The 24,072-nt window shown below is 42.9% G+C and overlaps 1 protein-coding gene across 1 annotated transcript in view; it reads right to left on the bottom strand.

Moving 5' to 3' along the window:
* The window catches only part of KIF3A (kinesin family member 3A), a 78,582-nt gene that overhangs the window by 39,508 nt on the left and 15,002 nt on the right, over nt 1-24,072 (bottom strand). Inside the window, exons 5-9 of the mRNA XM_075206004.1 lie at nt 23,059-23,164; nt 15,533-15,672; nt 7,658-7,855; nt 6,400-6,574; nt 6,128-6,226 (exon numbers count right to left, since the gene is read on the bottom strand). Of these exons, the coding sequence (XP_075062105.1) occupies nt 6,128-6,226; nt 6,400-6,574; nt 7,658-7,855; nt 15,533-15,672; nt 23,059-23,164 (718 nt within the window). The remainder of the gene's footprint in view (nt 1-6,127; nt 6,227-6,399; nt 6,575-7,657; nt 7,856-15,532; nt 15,673-23,058; nt 23,165-24,072) is intronic.

Below are 24,072 nucleotides of genomic sequence, written 5' to 3'. Positions count from 1 at the left end.
GAGGAAAGGAGGTGATAATTGCGCCCTTTCTGTTTTATATAATACCTGGAAGGTCTTAAAGTATAGAAACATATAATACTTTTCACACACAGAACTATATACAGAGCAAGGGAGGGTGCGCAGTGTCCCCCAATGGAGTCAGAGAAAAGGATTTTACGGTGAGTAAAAAACTTATTTTCTGTTTCCTACCATTGGGGGACACTGCGAGACATTGGGGATATACCAAAGCTTCCTCAAGGGAGGGACTGCTCTGGACCAGCTGCGCGTAAAACTCTGCGGCCAAAGCTTGCATCGGCCGACACGAAGCCTTGTAACCTGTAAAATTTGGCGAACGTGTGGACGGAGGACCATGTCGCCGCTCTACACAACTGTTCCGCCGACGCGCCGTGTCTAGCTGCCTAAGAGGCGCCTACTGCTCTGGTAGAATGCGCCTTTAATCTTAGCGGGACGGGTTGCGAGGCCGTGATGTAGGCCTCTCGAATTGTGGATGTGATCCAGTGGGCAATTGATTGCCTTGAAGCCTTGAAGCTGGCCACCCCCTCTTGTTGGCGTCATAGAGGACAAATAGATCTGTGGTTTTCCTAACAGGAGCCGTACGGTCTATATAACAGTGCAGTGCTCGGACTACATCAAGTAACTGAAAAGCCTCCTCTTGGGAGTCCTTTCTGACCCTGAACGCCGGAACCACTATTTGCTGGTTCAGGTGGAATCTGGAAACCACCTTAGGGCAGAACGAGGGCTTAGTGCGAAGTACCGCCCTGTCTGAATGGAAAATGAGAAACGGGGTGTCACAGCGAAGCGCCCCTAGTTCCGACACTGTACGCGCTGACGCTAGAGCCAAGAGGAATGCTGTTTTCCACATCAAATGTCTCAATGTCGCCGAGTGTAAAGGTTCAAACGGGGACTTGGCGAGGGCCCCAAGGACCAAGTTGAGGTCCCAAGGCTCCACTGGATGAGAAAATGGGGGCTGTATGTGAAGAACCCCCTGCAGAAACGTTTTAACGTTTGGGAAGTGTGGAATTCCTTAGATTCGCACCACATAATGTATGCCTTCCAAACCCTGTAATATATGGAAGACGATGAAGGCTTTCTGGCCCTGATCATGGTTGTAATTACTTGCTGCGAGAGTACTAGGGTCTCAGTAGCCACGCCGTCAAAGCTAGCCGATCCAAACCTCGGTAGAGGAAAGGACCCTGAACCAGAAGATCTGCTTGCATGGGAAGGCGGAATGGGGGGGCTGCTGCCAGCCCCAGAAGGTCTGTGAACCACGCTCTGCGTGGCCAGTACAGGGCTATTAGAATCGCGGGCACCCATTCTCTTTTTAACTTCTTTAGCACCCGAGACAGCATGGGTATGGGGGGAAATATGTAGACCATGCGAAACCTCCATGGGGTCGTCATGGCATCTGTGAGCTCTGCTCCTGGGTCTCGTCCCTTTGCACCGTACCGCTTGACCTGATGGTTTAGTCTGGAAGCAATCAGGTCGATCTCTGGGGTGCCCCAGCAATCCACCAGCAGAGAGAATACTTGCCTGTTTAGGGCCCATTCTCCTGGGTGGAGTCTTTGCCTGGTGAGGAAGTCGGCTTCCCAATTTTGTACCCCCGGAATGAAGATGGCCGAAATCTTGGGTACATGAAGTTCTTCCCATGCCATAATCCGTTCCGCCTCTCGCATTGCCGCTGAACTGCGAGTGCCGCCCTGGTGGTTTATGTAGGCTACCGTAGTGGCATTGTCTGATTGTATCTGTAGGGGCTTTCCTGATAGGAACCCCTGGGCCCTTGTCAGAGTATTGTACACTGCTCTGAGCTCCAGAATGTTTATCGGTAGTCTGGCCTCCTGAGGGGACCAGAGCCCCTGAAGTCTCAGGTGTCCTGTTACACCCCCCCACCCAGACAGACTTGCGTCCGTTGTGACGAGCGTCCAAGGCCAGGTCTGTAAGGATTGGCCCTTCTTCAGATTGTTTCTGGATGTCCACCAGGCTAGGGATAGCCTTGTGCGTGTGGACAGGTGAATGATCTGTCTGTCTAAATGGCTTTGGGATCCCGACCACTTGTGTAAGATCTCTGTTTGAAGTGGGGGGGAATGAAACTGTGCGAATGGGACTGCTTCAAATACCGAAACCATTGTTCCCAGGAGTTTCATGCAACTGAGGATAGAGACTTCTTTCTTTGCTAGAAGGGCTTTTGCCTTCCTGCCTTGTCTGACGGGAGATATATTCTCTGGGTCTGAGTGTCGAATATCAGGCCCAGGAAACGCATCTGCTGCGCTGGGGTTAGTGATGACTTTGGTATGTTCAACACCCAGCCATGGCTTTGAAGGAATTCCCTTGTGGTATCTATGTGCTGTGATAGGAGAGCAGTTGATGGGGCCTTCAAGAGAAGGTCGTCGAGGTAGGAGATAATAGTAATTCCCCTTTTCCGCAAGAGACTCGCCATGGTCGCCATGACCTTGGTAAATACCCTGGGAGCCGTAGCTAGGCCGAAGGGGAGGGCCTTGAACTGAAAGTGTGCCTCTCCTACCGCAAAGCGTAGAAGGCACTGGTGTCCCTTCCATATAGGGACATGTAGGTAGGCATCCTGGATGTCTATGGATGCTAGGTATTCCCCTTGTTCTATACTTGCTATTACTGAACGCAGGGATTCCATGCAAAACTTCTGAACCTTTAGTTGCTTGTTTAGCAACTGGAGATCTAGAATGGGCCTGAACGTTGCGTCTTGTTATGGTACGAGGAAAAGGTTTGAGTAAAACCCTCGACCCCTTTCACGGAGAGGTACCCGTACTATTACCTGTGATGCCAGAAGTCTTTGGATGGCTTCTTGGAGCGCCTTGCGCTTGATTGGACAAAGGGGGAGGGGGGTGCGAAAGAATCTTTGTCAGGGGGGCTGGGCTAAGTCTATGACGTAGCCTCGGGACACTATCCCTCGAATCCAGAGATCTGTTGTGGACGCCCACCATTGATCCCTGAAATGAAGGAGTTGTGCCCCTACCTTTATCTCCCCCTGAAGGGCCCCGTCAAGCGGAGTTCTTTTCCGCAGGGCGCGAGGATCCCCTCCTAGTAGCGCCCCTGCCCCCTCTGCCTCTGTTAAATGCTCATCTAGAAGCTGAGAACTGGCCTCTAGGGGGGGCTCCACCACCTCGGGTAGAGTTCCGAAAGAACCGAAATCTGCCCTGGCGGGGTCTATTGACTACCGTCGGGAGAGCAGTGCTCTTTTCCCCCGTAGTTTTGTGAATTACTCTCTCGAGTTCTGAGCCGAAGAGAGTTACACCATCAAAGGGTAAATTCTCTAGAGCTTTCTTAGAATCAGCATCTACCGCCCACGATCAAAGCCATTGGCTACGGCGAGCCGCCACTACAAGTGCAGAGGACCTAGCATTAACAGATATGGTGTGTCTGTGGGCATTTGCTACATACGCAGCCGTCTCTAGGACGTGCTCTGCTACGTCTAAGAGCTCCGTCCGAGGAGTGTTGTTCTTAAGGCCTCTAATTAATTCCTCCGTCCATAGTTGAATGGCCTTGATAGCCCATGCTCCGGCCAAGTTTGGTCTAAACAAACTGCCGATTGCAGTGTATGCTGAACGGAGCGCCAAGTCGCACTTTTTATCAGTGTGATCTTTGAGGGCTATCCGCTCCTGAACGAGAATGGCCGAGGATGACGCTAGCCGTGCTACTGGGGTATCTACCCTAGGTAAAGCTTCCCATTTGACCGCCTCTTCTGGTGGCAAGGGGTACAGGGATTTGAATCTGGACGGCATCATAAACTGCTTATTGGGCTTTTGCCAGGCTCAGCTATAATCTCCAACATTTCTGGTGAATGTGGAAATTCTGGTAGTTGTGCCTTTATTCTCTTAAAAAGGGAGACCCCTGTGGGTGCCGAGGGCTCAGGTTCAGCAAACCCCAAGGTATGCCTGATCCCTAAAATGAGACCCTCCACACTATTTGCCGAGGCTGCATCATAGTCATGGTGGTCCTCACCCTTTTGGGTCTAACTCTAACTCTCCTTCCTCAGGTGTGGAGAAATCCGATTCGTGATCCTGGTCTTGAATCGTATCAGAGATAATCCTCTTGCCCCTATGAGTAATAGACATTAATCTATCTTCCCTGAGGGTTGCCCATGTCTGTGGGGGAGTTATCATCAGCCTGACTGTGTATGATAGTGAGTGGAGTGGAGCTTTCACGTACCTCTGCTACCCGCAGCATGGCATTAGCTAGTCTTTCCACGGTTGATGAGAAGGATCGTAGCCAAAACAGGTTCTTCCACTGCTGTAGACGCCTCCTTGGTTGAACCTTTTCGCTCCTGGGCGTCAGCGGTACAGGCTGCGCAAAGGGCGTTACGGTCTGTCTGTCCAACTGAAAATTTAGTATTACATTTGGCACAGGTATAATACAACGCAGAAGCTACAGAGTGTCCCTTGCTTTTTGCTGTCCCCTTCTCAGCCATTGTCCTTTCTTAAAGAACTTAAAGGCTGATGGCTGTTAAGCTAGGAAATCTACCGAGTCTCTATACAGGGTAGTCCTAGAATGTCAAAGCACCCCTCCTCTAAATCATATACGGTACAGTGCTGTCTGTGAAAGAAGAAGAGTGCAATAAAATCACAGTTCTATAATAACAACAAAACCTTCGTTTGTAAGCTTAATAGGCACCAGCCTGTACTTATGGCCGAGCGTGTCAGCAGAGGAGAGGCAGAGTAGGAGAGTCGGGCGGCGCTGCTCCGGTGGAGCTGTGTCTCCACGTGCAGGCAGAATCCTGATTGTGGCCAGAAATGACTGAGAGGAAGGAAGTCTGTCTGTCTGTACCTCCTCCTCTTCCTGTCTCCCTGTTGCCGCCCGCTTCCTGTCTCCTGCGATAGTGCCTCCTTCAACATGGCCACTGTGTTCGCTCGGCGCACGCTATGTTAATTAGCCCAGGTGCGTGCGCCGTATCCTGCATTCTCTCTCACCTCCTAAGGAGTGTGAGCGATGCTTACCGTCCCCCTTATGCTCGTTGTCGAGGGGATTGAGCGGGGACTTGCCGGCATGAAGCGCGGTCCGGGAGGAGAGGCTGATGCAGCTTCACTCCCTTGTCCGCTAGCGGGGCTGGGGCTGCGGGATCGAGTAATCCCAATTACTGTGTCCAGTTTCTGGCCAGAAATAAACTATGGTGCCCCAAAATTTCCCTCTGTAATGCTCGTTCTCTAGGGGAATGCCGACAGAGGTGCCAGTAAATGAGCCTCCGCTGCTTCTTACCTTCTGCGGGACCCGGAGTGAGCAGAGCCAAGTCTTGTTCATTCACTTGGGTCTTGAGATCGAGCCCCGCGATGCACCTAAAGGGAAATAAAAATAAAAACGTGTAAACTATAAATCTAACTTGGTATAGGCAGGAGCCCATACCCTAGTGACCTTTGCTCCTAGTCACTTTAAAGAAACTGAGGAATTCACAGGAGAGGAGGGGCATAGTAGGGGAGGAGAGCAAAGATCTACTAGTAGATAAAGTGACAAAGACTCCTGGACCCACTACTATACCCCAATGTCTCGCAGTGTCCCCCAATGGTAGGAAAGAGAAAAAGCAGTGTGGTTCTTCTCATGTACCTTAGCTGCATAAGCACAGCAAGCTAATGAATATAAGAGAAATATGGCCTCACGAGAATGTGCCAGTATTTGGGTTCCGAGACTGAACAGTGTGATGAGATCAAATAGTGATGAGGAATAATCTATCATGAATCCTCAAAACCCTCTCAACAATGAGTCTGGCCACTATATTTCCATGCGGTCATGAATAAGAAATACAGTTCCGCATCGTACAAAGGTAAATAATTGTTGTACATGTCCTTAGGAGGTATGACAAAGGGAAGCTCTCCGTGTATATGATCCTTTTGAAAGAATATGACATAAATTAGCATTTTTAAGGGCTGGGGCTGCAATTGTGCTTATGATATTTAGGGAATTCTAGTTGCCGTTAACCAGATATGTACATCCTTATGCATCAGTCTTTAGGAAATGGAGCTTGTATTTATTTGTGAAGATTGGTCATAAATCTTTCATGATCCATGATACCAATGATCCAGTTACCACACTAATATTCAATGGCAATAGTGTAAGGGTAAATTGAAAAAATACACGCATATAGGGATTTTAATATTGTAGGTCTTACCTCGTCGTCTTTTTTTCTTTTCTCCATCCTCTCCAGTTTCTCCATCTTCATCATCATCCTCCTCTGAGCCACTATCATCAGAGCCAGATATTTCCTCCCCTAAACAAGCAGATTGATTGATAGTAAATAAACCAGAAATGACAGTATTCAGCACTCTCACAGTTGGCCGAGTACTAGAACAGATGCAATTTGGCAACAGCCAGAGTGCAGAGAGTTGACTATCATCCTTCTACTCTCGCACAGTAATGGTCTACACAGCGATTTCAAATTACCTTCTTCGAGTTTCTTTTTAAGTTCTTCAATTTCTTTTTGAAACTGGCGCAAAAGGGCATCTTTGGGGTCTTCATTAATTCTGGCTTTATTTTTTATATTTTTAGCTCTATTTGCATATCGGAGAGTGCTGATTGTCTCATCGTAGTTGTAATCTGCAGGACCAATGTTTGCACACTGTAAAACAGAAATCAAGGTTACCTTCTTTATATGTAACGCAAAGAAAAACTGCTGCTATTAGTTTTGGATCCTTTATAATAATTATAGAATTATTACCTTGTAGAGGGTTTCATAAACATTTTCTCTAAGTGAAATTAAAAAGGGTCAAAAACGGTAGTGGAGTCATCTTACTTGAATGCCATATTGTGTAAATTAATTTTATGTTAGACCATGGTGAAGCCAGATTTTTACTAGCTCTGCATAATGAATTTGAATACATTGTTGCTGTAATCATACATTACATATGGGAAAATCTTCCACAGCTCCCAAGGTAAAGTGCAAAAACTTACATAGTTATTTAGTATTGAAAAACTAAGCTATTAGACCATATAGCGACAACGTGACAAAGCGTCAAATATTGAAAACTTAATTTTTTTGGTTATAAACAATTGTTTTACTGCAGGAAGAAAATATCGCAACATAACGATAACGCGACAGCAACAAATCTCAGTTTTTTAATTGCATTTTGGGTATATTTTCCGAAAAATTTGCTAATATATAAAAACTGCTACACATTACAAACTGGACCAGCGCAACGCTGGGTGACCTTGCTTGCTTTAAATAAAGGCCTGACCTGACACTTAGTGACATCTAGAGGCTAGTGTTGAAAACGCAGCTCTCCAGTTTTGAAACATAAATGCTATTTTACCAGCATTTAAGATAAATAGAAACATGTGGCTTTTTTTCATAATTGATGAAATATGCTGTCTGGGGAACTTGCTAAATTGTTTCTTCTGCTTTTCAAGTTACATATCTCTACAACACTCAGGCTGAAGGAACACATGGACACAGATAACCGTCCATGCCATACCGATTCTGTCACTGTGACTGACATTTTAGTAATGTGTTCTGTACCACTGACGGGCCATCAACCACACTGGCATTGGTCATGAGGTGCAGCAGGCATGTCTCAAAGTAGCCATGGAGCACTTATGTACAGGTTTTTAAATAAAGAGTGATAGCAATGTACATATGTTTGCTTAACATTATAACGGAGCAGGTGGTCTGTGGTGAAGTTGTAACCCAAGAAATGATTCCTACCATCATTGTCTTGGAATTCCCACCCAATGAATCTTGCAACAATCTGGTTAGCTTGGAGTTCCTGTACGGCACGTGAGTGCTTTTTCCGTCAACCAGAGCAGAGATGACATTACCCAGTGTGGAAAGCGAAAGGTTAATTTTTGTGGCTTCTTTCAGTCTTTGTCCAGTTGCTCCCGTCTTTCCTTGCCTTTCCGAGCCCTGAGGAGGCAAGGATAAAACAGTTCTTAGTGTTACATGTGAAAATACCAGATTCATCTGGCCAATTATACCCTTTCAATGTCCTTACCAGAAAATTTTGCCAGCCGAGTGGCATAAAGAAGTAGCCGGGAGGGGGATGTGTAATACTTGGATAAAAAGAAAAAGACAAAAAAAAAAAACAACTATTGTAGTTTATTGCCAACCCTTACATTATTTCTAAAGACTCTGGAAGTTATTGAACGCTTGCTGGCTGGCCAGACTTTTTTTATTGTTATTTTTTTAAGAGGGGAGAGAACAAAAACAAAAAAAAAACAACAGACGGTAATCATGGAAAGCAGAAAAAAATAAGGATAATTGAAAGAGAGACCATACAGGTTTCGAAACATTGCTAGCATTTAATTATCTTTATATCCTGTGGGACATTGCGTACAAGCCAGAGATCATTAAAAGAACATATAACACTTAGAAGTTGTGTGGTGGAGTGGCTAAAGGAAAAGTCACAAGGGGCAACAGACAAAAGAGAAATCTGCATGTTTATACATAAGCATCAACAGAATTACATCCAGTCACTCAAAGCACTGGAAATACTGGTAACTATGATAGTGATGTAATGAACTAATCGCTCTTCAGGATCAAATAAGCTACAGCTAGATATAAATCAGTATCGTCATTGCACATGTAATCATGTAGGAATTTGTTTATTTAAATATATTCTACAGAATATATATGTCCGGAAATACTGGCAGATATTTATTCAGTATCTGATGTATGTGAACCCATTACCCTACCTAAACTCATAATTAGATAACACAATTCACCCACACAATAATATTGTTCCACTCAGTACTATAATATTACTGTTATATAATCAGTCATGTAAATCCAGACACAAATAAAGTAAAAAGCAGCATGACTATGCAGTAACTATTCCCATGCATACTCCAGTATTGCATAGTAAATGCTGCAAGCATGCAGCATGTGTAGTTAATGTGTCCAAGTGTACATGACTGATCAGGTAAACCTTTGGTACATCATCTGAGGAAAATTAATTGATAGGCATTACTGATCTGTAGTAATTACTTCACAGTATGTACAAAATAGATAACCACAGAACACAGTTTGACATTTCTTCCTTTCAGAACTAAAAGAAATGGATCTCGTTATCTCATTAAGTGATTTCTAGAACTACACAATGGAGTCTATACTTTGCCAATCCAAAAAATAGACTTTTTAACCACAAAAAAAATGCAGTCATTGTAAAACACTTTCAACGATGAGCACTCATGGCATTCGCTGAAAGTGGCATTGCTCAAAGGAGAAATTCCTTTGCTCCACATCCATTTCCAATGCGCACATCACCATATAAAACAATGCACTAACAGTGAGGTGTTAAGTATAATGAGTATTTTGATTTTAAAAAAATTCATACCAAGGGGGCGTGGCTTGGAGTAATATGGAGTAGGACGTGCTGTTCTTGCTCTCCTCCATAATTCGATATTGCTATCCTGATTAATGCTGGTTCTTGCTGCCAAAGATCTCTATACTAACTGTGGAGTGCTGCTGGATGATGGTGACCTTCTTTGAGAAGAATCACAGCATTTAAAGACACCAGCAGAGAGACTTTTTTGACAGCCTGTATATCGAGGCCTACTCCTCAGCAGAAGCCGGAGCCTAAATTTGGAACTCAGGCCGGAAAAAGCGGAGGGTCAGCGCGGTACCCGTGTAAAGACAGTCCAGCCGGAAAGAGGAGCTTTACTGAGTGGGACAGAGTTAATACTCCCTGCAGCACAGTACAATAAGCAGCTATACTCGTGTGAGGTGGGCACTGCAGTCTCCTGGAGAAGGGGATCGATTTTGTCCCAACGCTGTCCCTGGTACAAAGGTAAAAGGAGATGATTTGCTTCTAAATTCCTTTCCTGGGCTGAATCTGGGAATTGTATATATCCTGAAGGCCTGACTTAGTTGGCGCCAAGTTGCGCGGGCACCTGTGGTGGAGTGACCGCCATTTTATTACCCTGCTGTGTATGCTGAGGATGTTAATGGATGCTTGTTTGATCTGAATCGCTCTGCAGTTTTGCAAAGTTTGCAGCAATATAACTGCTTGCCAAGATCTTGCATCATTGACACTGTGAAGTAATAACAAAGAACGATAATATAAGGGGCCTATCCTGCAATATCTCTGCAAAGAACATCTCTATAGAATACTGGCGTGGCATTTTCCAGAATATTTGTGGAATAATAATTTAATAAGTTTTGGAATATTCTATCCGGATACTGCAGGGTGACACTCTTTCATAATACTGCCAGTCTGAAGTATGGGAAAGCATGGGCAAACACCTGTTATCAGGCTTGAGCGCTTTGCCAGTCAATCATCTTCCTCCTCGTCAGGGGAAGTGCTAATCCTAGCGACTGGTGCTCAACCCCCTTCTGATACCACCCAGCAGGATCATGCTGACTCATCTTCTATCCAACAAGTGTTATCTGCCATTACAGCTTTGGAAAAAAAGAGTCACAGATAAGATTGGCGAAGTCCAAGCTGATATTTCTTTGCTGAGACACAAATTACAAAAAATACGCTGCTTGAGCAGTTTGGTAAAGATGCCTTTTCACCCCAGTTTGCAGTGGAGAGAGCACATCGCATACCATTTCAAGCTCCCCCACCTGGGGCACCATCCAGGATATTTATTGCAAAGCTCCTTCACTTCAGAGATAGAGATGCAGTCCTTAGACTGATTCGTCAAAAAGGCTCTTTGAAATATAATAATACCAATGTCTCGGTGTTCCCGGACTTTGCACTGGACGTCCAGAAATCCAGAGCTCAGTTTTCCGCAGTTAAACAGAAGCTGAGAGATCTTGGACTGCCGTACTCAATGATGTTCCCGGCCAGGCTCAGGGTGGAGGCACAGGGCAGATTTAATTTCTTCGCTACACCACGGGAGGCGATGACTTGGCTGGACGGTCTTCCACGAGAGAGAGAAAGAAATGTGCCTTAGTTATATATGTTGAAGTCCGTGATTTTGCCTTACAGGTTTGGCAGTGGAGGGCCAGCTATTACTTTTTCTAAAGGAGGTTTTGTGCCATTTATAGCTAAGTTTGTGTAGCTCCCAAGTTTGTTCTAGATTATAGAGCTTGTTTAGGGTAAAAGTGTACCTTAGTTTCAGGAAAAGGGGTATACGGGGTGGGGGTTGGGGAGTTAAACTGTTACAAATGTACTTTTGTGTTATGTCTATTTTTTGTATTGTTTATACCACAATGTCTTTACATTTGTCTATAACTCAGGAAATGGTTTTTGCCTTGGTATGCGCAGAGCCGGTCTCCATTATCTCCCTTCCAGCTAGGTGCTCCTTCCATTTGATATATATCCAATGTTTTCCAAAGGGATACGATCATAAATGGCTGTAAGTAGAACTGGAGGGGAAGGGCTCAGACTAATGACGTGGAACGTAAGGGGATTGAATGAAAAGATCAAACGCACCCTAGTGTTAAATCAGCTTCGAAAATATAATGTAGATATAATATGTTTGGCCGAGACACATCTCTACGGCAGCAAAGTTTTAGCCTTAAAGCGTCAGTGGGTGGGATGGGCTTATCAATCAAAGCACATTACTAACTATAGAAGAGTATCTGTACTGATAAGGAAATCCTTGACCTTTACGTTAGAGCATGTGGAAATTGATCCCTATGGTAGATATGTGTTCCTAAGGGCAATTGTTAACTACTCCCCACTTAGTATTTTAGCAATATATATTCCACCGCCTTATAATAATGATGTTTTGTATAAAGCCTCCTCATTCATGGCACTATCTCCAGCTACCCCAGTGGTATGTCTGGGAGATTTTAATATTGTCCTACACGCAGGCTTAGATAGATGGCGGGAGTCAGGTGTACCGTTACAAGATGGTCCCACCCCTTTCTCTCGGGTAGTAGAGGAAATGGGTCTGGTAGGTGTATGGAGATGCAGAAATCCTAACAAACAGCAATTTTCATGTCATTCAACTAGTTATAACACCTTTTCCAGGTTAGATTTGATCTTACCTTCCTTGTCGTTGTCCCCTTATGTAACTTCGATATAATATTTGTCCAGAGGTATCTCAGACCACTCCCCGGTCCTTGTTGGTATAGATTTGTCAAGTGATAGAGGAGCTAGATTTTGGAAGCTAAACCCATGCTGGCTGAATACGATGGGTAGATACAATGGGTACGGGAGTAAGCCTTACAGTTCCTTGTGAAGGGTTTTTTACTGACAATAAAGGGTCAACGCAAAGGAATATTCTTTGGGACACATTTAAGGCCTTCTTGAGGGGAACTCTAATTAAATGTATTACTGAAATCAAGAATTCCAACAGGAAAAAAAGAGTCTGATTTAGAACAGCGTTGTAGAGATTTGGAATGTTTATATATAAGCTCACATTCCCTGATGATCGTCTACACTGGTTAAGGGCCCAGATAGAATGGAGAGATTATCTCCTAGATAAGTCTAAGCGTCGGCTCTTATTTTTCCAACATAGGCAATACTCAGAGGCGGATATGGGTGGAAGCTACTTGGCTTGCCTTGCAAGAGATCAACAGTCCAGTAGAGTAATCTCAGCAATTTATAATTGTCAAAACGAAAAACTTTTTAGAGGTGGTGAAATTGTTGATACTTTTTATCAATACTCTGAAGAAGCTTATACCTCAAGAGCCAAATATTCTCAGACTCAGCTGTTGGGTTACTTGGACTCTATTAAACTTCCTTGTCTTTCTCAGGACTCGGCATCTCTTTTGAATGCGCCTATTACGGTGGAGGAAATAGAGTCTGCTATATCCTCGTTCCCTGGTCAAAAGGCACAGGGAATTGATGGCCTCTCTATAGAGCTATATAAAAAGTTTAAAGACTTTTTTGTTCCACAGTTGCTAGATTTGTACAATGACCTTTTTCATTTCGGCTCATTGCCTCCATCTATGTCAGAGGCGCTAATAATGGTCTTGCCGAAATCTGGAAAGGATCCCCTTTATCCCGAGTCATATAGACCTATCTCTTTACTCTGCACCGATGTTAAAATACTGGCTAAGATGCCTCTAGGCATAATTTAGTTATTTCCGAAATAATTCACCCAGCTCAAACTGGCTTTATGCCCGGTAAATCCACTGATTCAAATCTAAGACGTCTCTATACTCATTCAGTTGCCTCATGTGGCCGAGGAGGGGGCAGTGGTGGTGTCTTTGGATGCTGCCAAGGCCTTCGACTCGGTCGAGTGGAGGCATCTTTGGGAGGTACTGCATAGATTCGGGTTGGGGACGGAGTTTATTAAATGGATATGGCTATTGTATTCGGAACCAACAGCAAGAGTTTCTGTAAACGGCTACACATCTCCCTCCTTTAGTTTGGGCCGAGGAACCAGGCACGGCTGTCCCCTGTCTCCAGTATTATTTACGCTGACCATAGAACCCCTTGCCTGCTTAATTAGGGACCATCCGTTAATTGTTGGGCTTCCAATTGGAGAGGTGTGTGATTATATAGCTCTTTATGCTGACGACATGTTGCTGTTTTTGTCAGACTCTGATTTCTCGTTGAACTCTCTATTGGAGGTGGTTAATAATTTTGGAAAATTTTCAGGCCTATTGATCAACTGGGATAAATCTTATATATTTCCCCCCTCCGTGGTGTAACTCCCTCTGAGGATAGTTCTAGACACTCTCTTAAATGGACCAAAAGGATTAAATATCTTGGAGTATGGATATCTAATTTGGCGAGTGAATTTGTATCTCTTAATATAGATCCGGTTATAGAATATTTTAAAGTAAAATCACATATTTGGAAAAGACTCCCCCTTACGGTAACGGGAAGGATGAACCTTTTTAAGATGGTAATACAGCCTAAATTCCTATACATTCTTCAGCACTCCCCGATATACCTCCCCCGGGCAATGTTTAGTAAAATAGACAGACTTATTTCCTCGTTTGTTTGGGGCGAGGGAAGAGCACGTATCCGAATGTCTATTTTGTGCAGAGCTAAGGCTGATGGTGGATTAGCGCTTCCAAATTTGAGAATATATTATTATGCAGCACAACTTGCCCATTTATTTAATTGGGTGGGAGAGCAGATTCCTCTTGATCTGTTGGGCTTTCTGGCTGAGCAGGCTGAGGCGCATGCTTCAGGCGAGGCACTCTTGCTGCCTATAGGAATATTACTAAGAGGAAAATATTTGAATAAGGTGGCCCCAATAGTTAAACAGGCTGTTGAAATCTGGCATATTTCTCAAAATATAGTGGGAAATGAAGGTTACGATCCTTTTACTCCTTTGTGGCATAATCTCTCCTTCCCGGAGCTTAATAAACGGAGAGTGTATAATATTTGGCAAAAATATGGTATAGTAAATATTGGACAGCTATATCAGTCTGGTACATTGAAATCCTTTGCACAATTATCACAGGAAAGGGGATACCCAATTCTGCGTTTTACTGTTATCTACAACTTTGGCACTCCTTGAATGCTCAATTTCCTACCTCTACTCCCTTAATTCAGATATCTTCCCTTAAAAATCTTTTACTAAATGTGGGTACAAATAAAACCTTTTCCAAGCTCTATTCGATTATTAATGGTTCTTTGGCCCCTAGGGATTTAGAATCATTGAAAGTGAAATGGCAGGTGAATCTGGGTCAGTTAACAAAGGAGGAATGGATTCACATGCTTAAATCTATCTGTAGTGCTACAACCTGCCTCCAGTACCAACAAATACATTTATATATATTTCACAGAGTTTATCTGCATCCAGTTGGTTTGCACCATATGGGTCGGAGAAGTGATGCATCCTGTCCAAAGTGTAGTTTTTCCCCTGCAGACTTCTGGCATATGCTATGGGATTTGTTCAGTAGTAGGCGTAGGTCTGGAAATGTATGATTGATACGATTCCAATGGCTCCCCGTATGAATCCCAAAATCTGTCTTTATGGGATATCGTTAGATGATCTAATTGATAAATATCCAGCTGTTTATATTTTCAATTTGATGACACTCGCTAAAGTGGTGATCTCCCGGGCATGGTTGGCGCCTGATCCACCCGATTTTCATAAGTAGAGAGCCCTGGTTAATAATACAATGCAACATGAAAAATATGTATATACTAGTAGAAATGCTAAAGCTAAGTATCCAAAAATTTGGTCTGCGTGGTATACATCTAAATACCGAGTCGGTTCGAATGATCTCGAGTCCCTGGATTGAAGCTTAAAATACGGTGGGAGGGGCTGGGTGTCTGGGAGGGGAGGCTCGTTCTGTGCAAAATAAATAATAAAATAATACATAATAAAAAATGCAAATTATACGGAAAATATGTGGATTATAGAAATGTGCAGTTGGAGTGTAATCTATGCATTATTATTTTGTTAATATACAATGTCTGATTGGCGGATCACTCCATGAATTGTCCATTTCTGTAGAGATAAAGTCGTAAATGTTATAGGCTATAAAGTGTGCCTCACTAATGTCCTGTTACTAAGGAATGAGATTAACGACCAATTATTGAATGGTGCAATTACTGTATATATAGCTTGTTCCATGTTTAACTATGTATTTGAGAAACACTTCAAAGCTAATTGTGGTGTATGTTTAAATGTTTTTGTATGGTCACTTTTTTGTTGTATGTGACTAAAAATTCAATAAAAAATATCCGATTTAAAAAAAATATATATATATTCATACCGCAAGGTCTACAAGATGCAGTTTTCCCATTCGCACATGGATGTTTCCGTCAGAACCTTTCTCACTGCACTCTATAGTGATGGTGAAGATTGCATGAGAGCGAGAGCTGTGCTCATTCATGTTTGTGGCACCAACAGAACCTGAGGACAGAGAAATATAATGCGCAACGTTAATATTCACGTCTTCAAAATATACTTTTAGACATTTTTTAAAGGACTTGGTATTCTGAGGAATCTAAAAAAAGAGGATTTTATACTCACGTTAAATCCATTTCTCTGAGTCCATCTGGGACACTGCTTACCATGGGGTTGCATGAGGGAACATGGAGTAGGCACTCAAATAGTTAACTTTCCTGCCGACAGGCTATATTCCCTTAGCAACCCTGTGTGAATTTCAGTGTCTAATACAAAAGCCCAAAGGAAGGGAACCCCAACATCAATAGAATAACCACAGAAGAGAAGAAGGGAGGGAACATAGTGTCCCCCAGATGGACTCAGAAAAGAGGATTTTATACTCGTGTCAAATCCATTTCTCTCTTACCTCCACTTGGGGGACCCTGCTTACCATGCGGACATACCAAAGCAGCCCCCTAAGAGAGAGACCGCTCTGATAGTCCGGTCCGCAACACTGTGCGGACGAAACTGGCGTCCGGGGGATGCAAACACATTAAAATTGATAAAACCTAGTGAAGGTATGGACAGAGGACCAGGTGGCTGCCCGGCAGAGCTGATCCACAGTGACCCCGCTATGCACAGCCCAAAAAGACCCAACTGAGCTGGTGAAATGGGTGGAAAAACGACTAGGAGCATGTCGGTCGGAACGGACGTAGGCCTGCTTGATTGTGGACGTAATCCACCTAGCGATGGTCTGCTTAGAAGCCGGCCAACCCCGCTCCGTTGAACCCATTGGTTCAAAGGGGGACCTCAGAAACATGGTCAGAACCAAGTTTAGGTTCCAGGGAGCCATAGGCTTAACATAAGGGGGCTGTATATGCAGGACCCCTTGAAGGAAGATTCTTACTTCCGGAATATCAGCTATTTTCTGTTGGAAAAAGATAGACAAGGCCGACACCTGGACCTTTAGGGACCCAAGTCGCAGACGTACATCCAAGTCATCGTGGAGAAAGACTAGGATGCGGGAAAGATGAAAACTAGTCGAGTAGCAGAATCTTCGTTTGAACCATTTAATGTATGTCACACTCTGTAATAAATGCAGGCTGAGGTCGGTTTCCTGGCTCGCCGCATGGTGTCTACCACTCTGGAGGAAAGCCCTCTGAACCGCCAGAGTTTGGCCTCAAAGACCATGCCATCAAAACCCACAGATGTAGGTGCTGGTAAAGAACCGGGCCCCGCCATAACAGCTCGCCTCAACGGAGCCGAAACCTTCTTGGAACTGCTACCCTGCTTAGAATTTCTGTGAATTTGATGTGTCGGGTCCAATCGGGAACCCTCAGGCTCACCAGAAGCTGCTCTAGAAAGGCCAGCAAATTGATGGAAAGTCACTCTGCCTGCACAAGGGACCCAACAGGAAGTAGCGAAGCTAGGAGTGTAAACTTTCATGCCCAGCCATCTCTTGAGGAGAGGTCTGAGGGGCTAAGGGAGTTAAAGGAACCTTCTCCAGGTCATACTCCGGCAAATGACTTCTGCTGAAGGAAGCAAAAACGACAGCCTGGCTTCAATTTAGTGCATCGTTATGTGAAAAGAACAGGGGGGGCACCCTAGAAAAACAGCTATGCTGACCCCCTGAATGATGAGCCCTCTCCAAGTTCGGGGAGGACAACAAGAATTCTGACCAACAGCAGGCGTCCCTCTACCCCTGCGGTCACGGAGAGGGGAAGGGTTCAGTCAGGCTGCCGGTTTGTCCGGGAGCTTGCGGTCTGGATGTTTTGTAGAGAATAGAGCTCTACCTCTCTGGCAATGACCTCTGGCCACAGAGAACCTTCCCTTAATGGTCTGGCATCTCACCGATGAACCGTCATGAAGGGATTGGTAAAAAGACCCAAACCTCAGAACCCTAGGTTTAGAGGTACTAACCGGAAGGAAGGTACTTTTACCTCCTGTGGCCTGAGAGATAATATTCTAACATAAGTAATGTATATCATTTCCCGCACAAGAAAAAATCTTTCCAATTAATGTATATTTTCAAGATATGATTTAATATGTTAGTCTGATAGTATGAGGTGCTGCTTCCAGTAGTAATGTATTGTATATAATAGAAGAGAAGGAGAAGTACTACTTATATGGAAGGCACATTCATGGAGAAAATCCTGTATTGTTGAAGGGACACTTCATTGTGGATAACAAGAGTGGATAGAAATGAACAAATAAATAAATTGACACTACACTATAAAACTAATATTTATTAGTCATGCAAATAAAACTGTATGGTTAAAACGCGAAATATTAACATTTCGGAGTCTTGGTCGGGTACGTATATTCAGAAGATCAATACACTTTAATTGGTTCCGTAAATATATACCGGGAGTCTATCTATGGGTAGCTATAATATATAGATGTCTTATGATGGGGTCTTGAAAATACCAACAATTCATGAATGGTGATCATATAAAGTAAATGTATTATGTTTCCATCATATGGACATGAAGATCATACAGTCACGTGTGGTTTACACAAATGAGGTATAAGGTAAGTGTCACTTTGATGAGTATGTCACTATAATATGTTGGTAAAGACCAAGAGATCCACAGTAATAAGGAATATAAACAGTCCTGGTAAGTGTATTACTGTGTTATTCTTAAAATCACACGAATTGCCATGTTGGTATATAGATGGCAAATTATTTCATGTTTGTATACACCTGTTCTGCTGTACCAGTGCAAGGCTAGTATATTTCCTTTTTTTCTTTTTTTTGGAGTTTAAATAAGTATAGCATCAGTTAAGGACATTCTACATGTGTTTTTGTATACGAATGGTACCATATATACACCTGTGCTGCTGAAGCAGTATTGCTGTATATCCCACATTAATTCTCATTATTATGTGGCCACAAATTGGGTAAAGTGTCTAGTGTTCTGACATGCATAGCTGAAATTCCAAACATTTTTAGTAACTGGAGAATCTATAAAAATGTGATTATAGTATATCAATTATGCTTTCTTGATCATTATATATATATATATATATATATATATATATATATATATATATATATATATATATATATATATATATATATATATATGTAAATAAGTACCTGTCAGGAAAGGGATAGTGTAGCAAAATATTTTAGTAAAATGAAGTTCGTATTTGTTATATTTATGACAAAACTATCATAGTTGGCTACATATACCCTATTTCGTTTGGTATATATTCACTCAGAAACACAGACTTTTTCTACAACTGGCATTCATCACAGCTGGTTAATTAGTTATACAAATCACAGTTCCAATGCTATTTCTCAGATGTTTAGCAGCCACTCTTGTTGTCCACAATGAAGTGTCCCTTCAACAATACAGGATTTTCTCCATGAGTGTGCCTTCCATATAAGTAGCACTTCTCTTTCTCTTCTATTATATACTGAGAGATAATATTATCTAATTCTGGGCCAAAATGGGCTGAGCCGGAGTAGGGAAGAGCCTCCAGCGATTTCCTTGACTCTGCATCGACATCCCAGGACCTGAGCCAGAGAGTCCTACGGGCCACTATTGCCGATGCGGAGATAGATGAGAAAACGGAGGCTGCGTTTTGAGCAGCCTCATACAGGTAACCCAAGGCCTACTTTAAATGTAGGGAAGAAGATACGTGTCTTGTAACCCTGCTACTAGCTGGTCAGCCAAGGTCTCCATTGCCCGGACGACCCATGCTGAAGACAGCCTAGGTCTTAGTGAGGTGCCTGCCGCCAGGAAGATTTAGGAAAACCCTCCACCCTGCGGTCAGTGGCGTCAGGGAGTGCCGCAAAACCTGGCAGTGGAAGAGTAGTATGGCAGGCCAGCCTGGCCACTGGCATATCCAAATTTGGAACCTGTTCCCAGCGGGCAGTTTCTAACGCCTGCAGGGGATAAAGATCTGGAAATCTGTGTGGTATAACAAACTTATGATCTTAGCTGACTCAGCTATCTGTGCAAGTTCCACTGATGCCGGAAAACAGACATGACGGTTCCTGTGCTTAAAGAGGCCTATGTTTGCCCAAAGTTCTTCTAGATCCAATGTCTGGTGAACTGCCAGTACCAGATCCTCAATGCCCTGACTCCCTGAAAGTTCAGCCCTATCACCCACCAGGGGTGGATCCGAATCCTCAGGAAGCTCACCATTCTCTTCCGAAGACTCTACTGAATCAGAAAGTGGGAGGAGAGGATGAGTAGTCCTATGATGCTTCAGCGTCATGCTTGGGTTCTGGGAGTGTCCAGAAACCAATTTAACCGGTCCAGGCCTTTAACTAAGGATGTGGACCACGCAGGCTCTCCCTGAGAGGGGCCTCTGAAAAAGAAGGTGGATGCCTAACCAACAAGGCTCAGGATCACATCCTGCCCTGCTGCTGGTGCCAATTGTGCAGCAGACGGGGCTAAAGGGGCGGGAGCCGGGGGGAGTACCCCAGCGAACACTGGGATCTCCACCAGATGGGCAAGCATCTGAGTCAGTGCTGACACCGACTGCTCCAGTGTGACCGCCCAACTGCTGCGTAGCAGAACCCTGGGCCTGTTAACCCCGGGCTCCCGCATCACAGTCTGCACAAACCGCCCCTCTGTCCGACTGTCCACTAGGAAGCTCTATTTTACATTTGAAGCAGGTGAAATATTTAGTCCGGGATGTCTCACCCTTGTCTGACATTGTTATATAACAAGGTAATACTTTCCCCCCTATTACCAGCCACTGTCTAGTATAGAAGCAGAAGGTAACAGCTCAAATATAAAAGAATCCTTTCCTTTTAAAAAAAAGTTATGAAAAATACCTTACTAGAGGATAATCTTGTTATCTGTTTTGTCTGTGAATTACCCCACAGTACCTCCAAAGACATTTTATATATAAAAGGAGAAGAAGGCAGGGCGTATGTAGTAATAAAGGATCCAGAAACCTATAACCAGAGTGATAATAATTATGCGTACAAAAAAATAAATAAATCGTATCAAAATTATGGTCCTCACACAAATCTTCAGAATACCTTAAAGGATCTCAAAATAGGAACAAAAAAATAATAATTAAGAAACCAGTAATAGTATCTAGTGACTATTGATCCCTGAAGAAGCATAGTGCGAAACGCGTTGGTTCGACCTACTCTTGCCCGTTTAGGGCTACACAAACTGACTCTTACCACCGCTGTGGATAGCAAACGGACCCGGTCACACATGCGCAACTTCCGGGTTGCCACATCGCTCTCCAGCACATTGGGAATTCAGTTATCGGTCTTTCCCAGTAACAAGTAAGGACCTGAGAGGACATCATTGGCCCTATATAATCAAGGTTAAGTCCCCTATTATAAGGTCCGTTTTAAGTTTTCTCCGCTGGAACCTACGGTCAGCTGACCGACCATAAGGAGATTTGTGCACTTTCCGTTTTTGGCACAGTACTGGCTGCAATCGTTTCTTTGGCATGAAAGTGGACTATTACTAGCCCTATCAAAGACTCGTATTATTTATGGTCCATGTTGATCTATCTGGGATTGACACGGATATTGCTAGCATATTTGGATGGTACATTAAATGTTTATGTGCTGGTTTTATATTACTGTGTCAGTGTAAATACACTGTAGGGCTGTTATTTGTTTCACTGCCCTTAATAAATCAGTTTTTTGCTATCATTTCATGTACCCTCTGTTTCAAGCGCCCAGGGAGTCACTGTTGGAATACCCATTATTAACTTAGGGTTGAGCTATCCCTATCATCCCCCTACTCCCAGGTGGCTGCTCGTCCACTGATAAGACACAATAGGGAGCGCTGAACACCATTTCTAATATAGTATCTAGTGAACCTTATTTTGCACCCAGTGATGTATGTACATGTGACCATAAAGCTTTAGTGAACAAGGTCTATTTTGACCAATAATGTGTAGAATCCGAGACCAGCACAAGTAATCACCGTGATGCCAATAATCGGTGTTCTTTATTACCCAATGGTATTAAGCATACCAACAATCACAATAAATATCGCTCATCTGTCACCGGTCCTGATGACTGCCCTCTGGACATGGATTCCACTCAGTCATTAGTCTTAGGTGCCAGTATTTCTCGTAACCAATAACAAGAATGGAAACGCTGACACACTTTTACACGCTTTCAAGCTTGTCAGTTTCTCAACATTACTCGGAACGGAAATTCTTTTCCGTAAATATGGAAGATCCATGTCCAGAGGACAGTCATCAGGATCGGTGACAGATAAGCGATATCTATTGTGATTATTGGCACGTTATTTCTTGGTACGCATAATTATTATCACCTTGGTTATAGGTTTCTGGATCCTATTATACTACACTGAGACGCCCTGCCTTCTTTTCCCTTTAGATTTGTTCCCAGACTTACCATCTGGCACTTGAAACGTGGCTTACAAACAAACGTGGCTTGCCTATAGCACATACACCTTCTAAAAAAGTAATAAGTAATGTTTCAAAAGGAAATGGCTGCAGAAGTTCACATGGGGTTGCAGAGGGGATATAGCCTGTCAGCAGGAAAGTTAACTATTTGAGTGCCTACTCCAAGTTCCCTCATACAACCCCATGGTAAGCAGGGTCCCCCAGGTAAATGTAAGAAATATGAATTCTGTACATCCCCAGTAAAAAGACTACACAATGCAAAATACAGATATTATAAACAGGTACACTTAACTACAAACATGGTATTGCTACAAAATAAAATGAGACAAGGACCCAGTTCACAGAAACTGACAATCCAAAAGGAAAAGGAACAAACAAGACAACATGGGATAGGGGACAGATCTTTTTGTCTTTTTTTCCTTTTTTGTGCAAACCCTCTGTTTGTTTTATCATGTAACAAAATAGAACATGGTATATAATGTGTTTGCTATAGCCAGTTTTCCAATACAGAATGTTCACACTTTTGCTGAATACCATTTTTAACCTAACCCCTTGTAACCTAAAGCTGAGAGCCGTCAAGTGTCAATCACACTGAGAGCTTATAGCGCAAAAAGAGGAAGTCAGTCCAGTTCTATGACACAGAGCTAAATAGTGTACTTCTATTATAATGATTATTTCCAAATTCTAGAAGATTATTTTTGCCATGTCCGGAATCATATTACCATTTATAATAATTTTTCATAATGTAATGCTCATGATTATAGCCTTCACCTGTTGTCTTACAAGGAAAAACAAACTGTCTACTCTAAATCAGCTCCCGTCACATACCGCCTCATCCACAGTTTTGTTAATATAAAGCCGGGGAATGAGGCCAGCAACAGTGTATGGTTTGGGGCATGAAAAAAAAAATTGAAAAAAAATCAATGTTTATTACTCTGCAGGAAAAAAAATGCCAATTTTGTCAGAAACTCAGTTTAGCAAACTATATACATACTTAGATTATCTTGTTGAGGGAAAAGGTACACTTTACGTTCATTGACTTACGATTTTTGTGTCCAAGTGTCATGATTCGATCCATATCATCTGCATTGTTTACAACATATCCAGACAGATCCTTAATGTAAACTCCGACATCAGGTCTCTCTTTAACCTAGAGTACAAGCAATCTTATTAGTAACTTATTAAGGTATCAAAAGCAACAAAACTAAACCATAGGAGATTCAATGAGGGATATCCTGACATGTGACAAAAAGACAATCGTCATCTATCAATTTATCTTATTGTCGAGTATATATATCTCATAATTTTAGCACTTTACATTACAGGGATATTAAATGTCACGCCATTTGAAAGAAAGCAACCAGTATTTATTTGTTTACATACAGCTAAATGCTTAAAACACATACTTCTAATAGCGTATTTCTATAAGCCAAAGAGCTGTAATCCATCAAGGTCTGCTATAAGGATTTAATAGAAAAATTTCATAGGAACTGCAGAGTCTTTTTTAAAAAATGTAGTAAAAATTGCTGTTTTTAGTTATATGTATATGTAAGTTAAGCACATGCATACACTGCTGGTACTAAAGAATATTTAAAGATCACAGCTGGTTAAAGAAAAAAAATAACAAAGAGAGCAGGTCACACTTCCTTTCCTCTTATTCATTATGTGTCCACATCCGCTCACCTCTGCTTACTTACTATAAATGGCATTGTATACAAAAAACAACTTCATAGCACAATTAGTAAAGCAGTTAAGAAACAAAACTACACACATGAATCAAGAATTGAATTGCTTATAGACTTGTTTTCAAATGTGATCATATTGTTGCCTTGTGATGTAGACCTTTAACCAGACTCTGAAACCACTGGCTGTACACATGACTGCTACTAACTTAGCCCCAGATCCTGTCATTTTGTGACTGATGAAATAGGCAGTTTTAGCTGTGTGTAGCCAGCAGACATGGAAGGGAATTTAAACCCTTCATAGACCCCATTTAAACAGGTAGTTTTTATGTTAATAATAGCATAGCTGCTGGTCAGTCAAATGTAGCTCCACGCA

Source organism: Mixophyes fleayi, chromosome 4 (assembly GCF_038048845.1).
Source record: "Mixophyes fleayi isolate aMixFle1 chromosome 4, aMixFle1.hap1, whole genome shotgun sequence".
Taxonomy (NCBI): domain Eukaryota; kingdom Metazoa; phylum Chordata; class Amphibia; order Anura; family Limnodynastidae; genus Mixophyes; species Mixophyes fleayi.
Note: the sequence above shows the minus strand (reverse complement) of the source record. Positions and strands in the feature narration are given on the sequence as shown.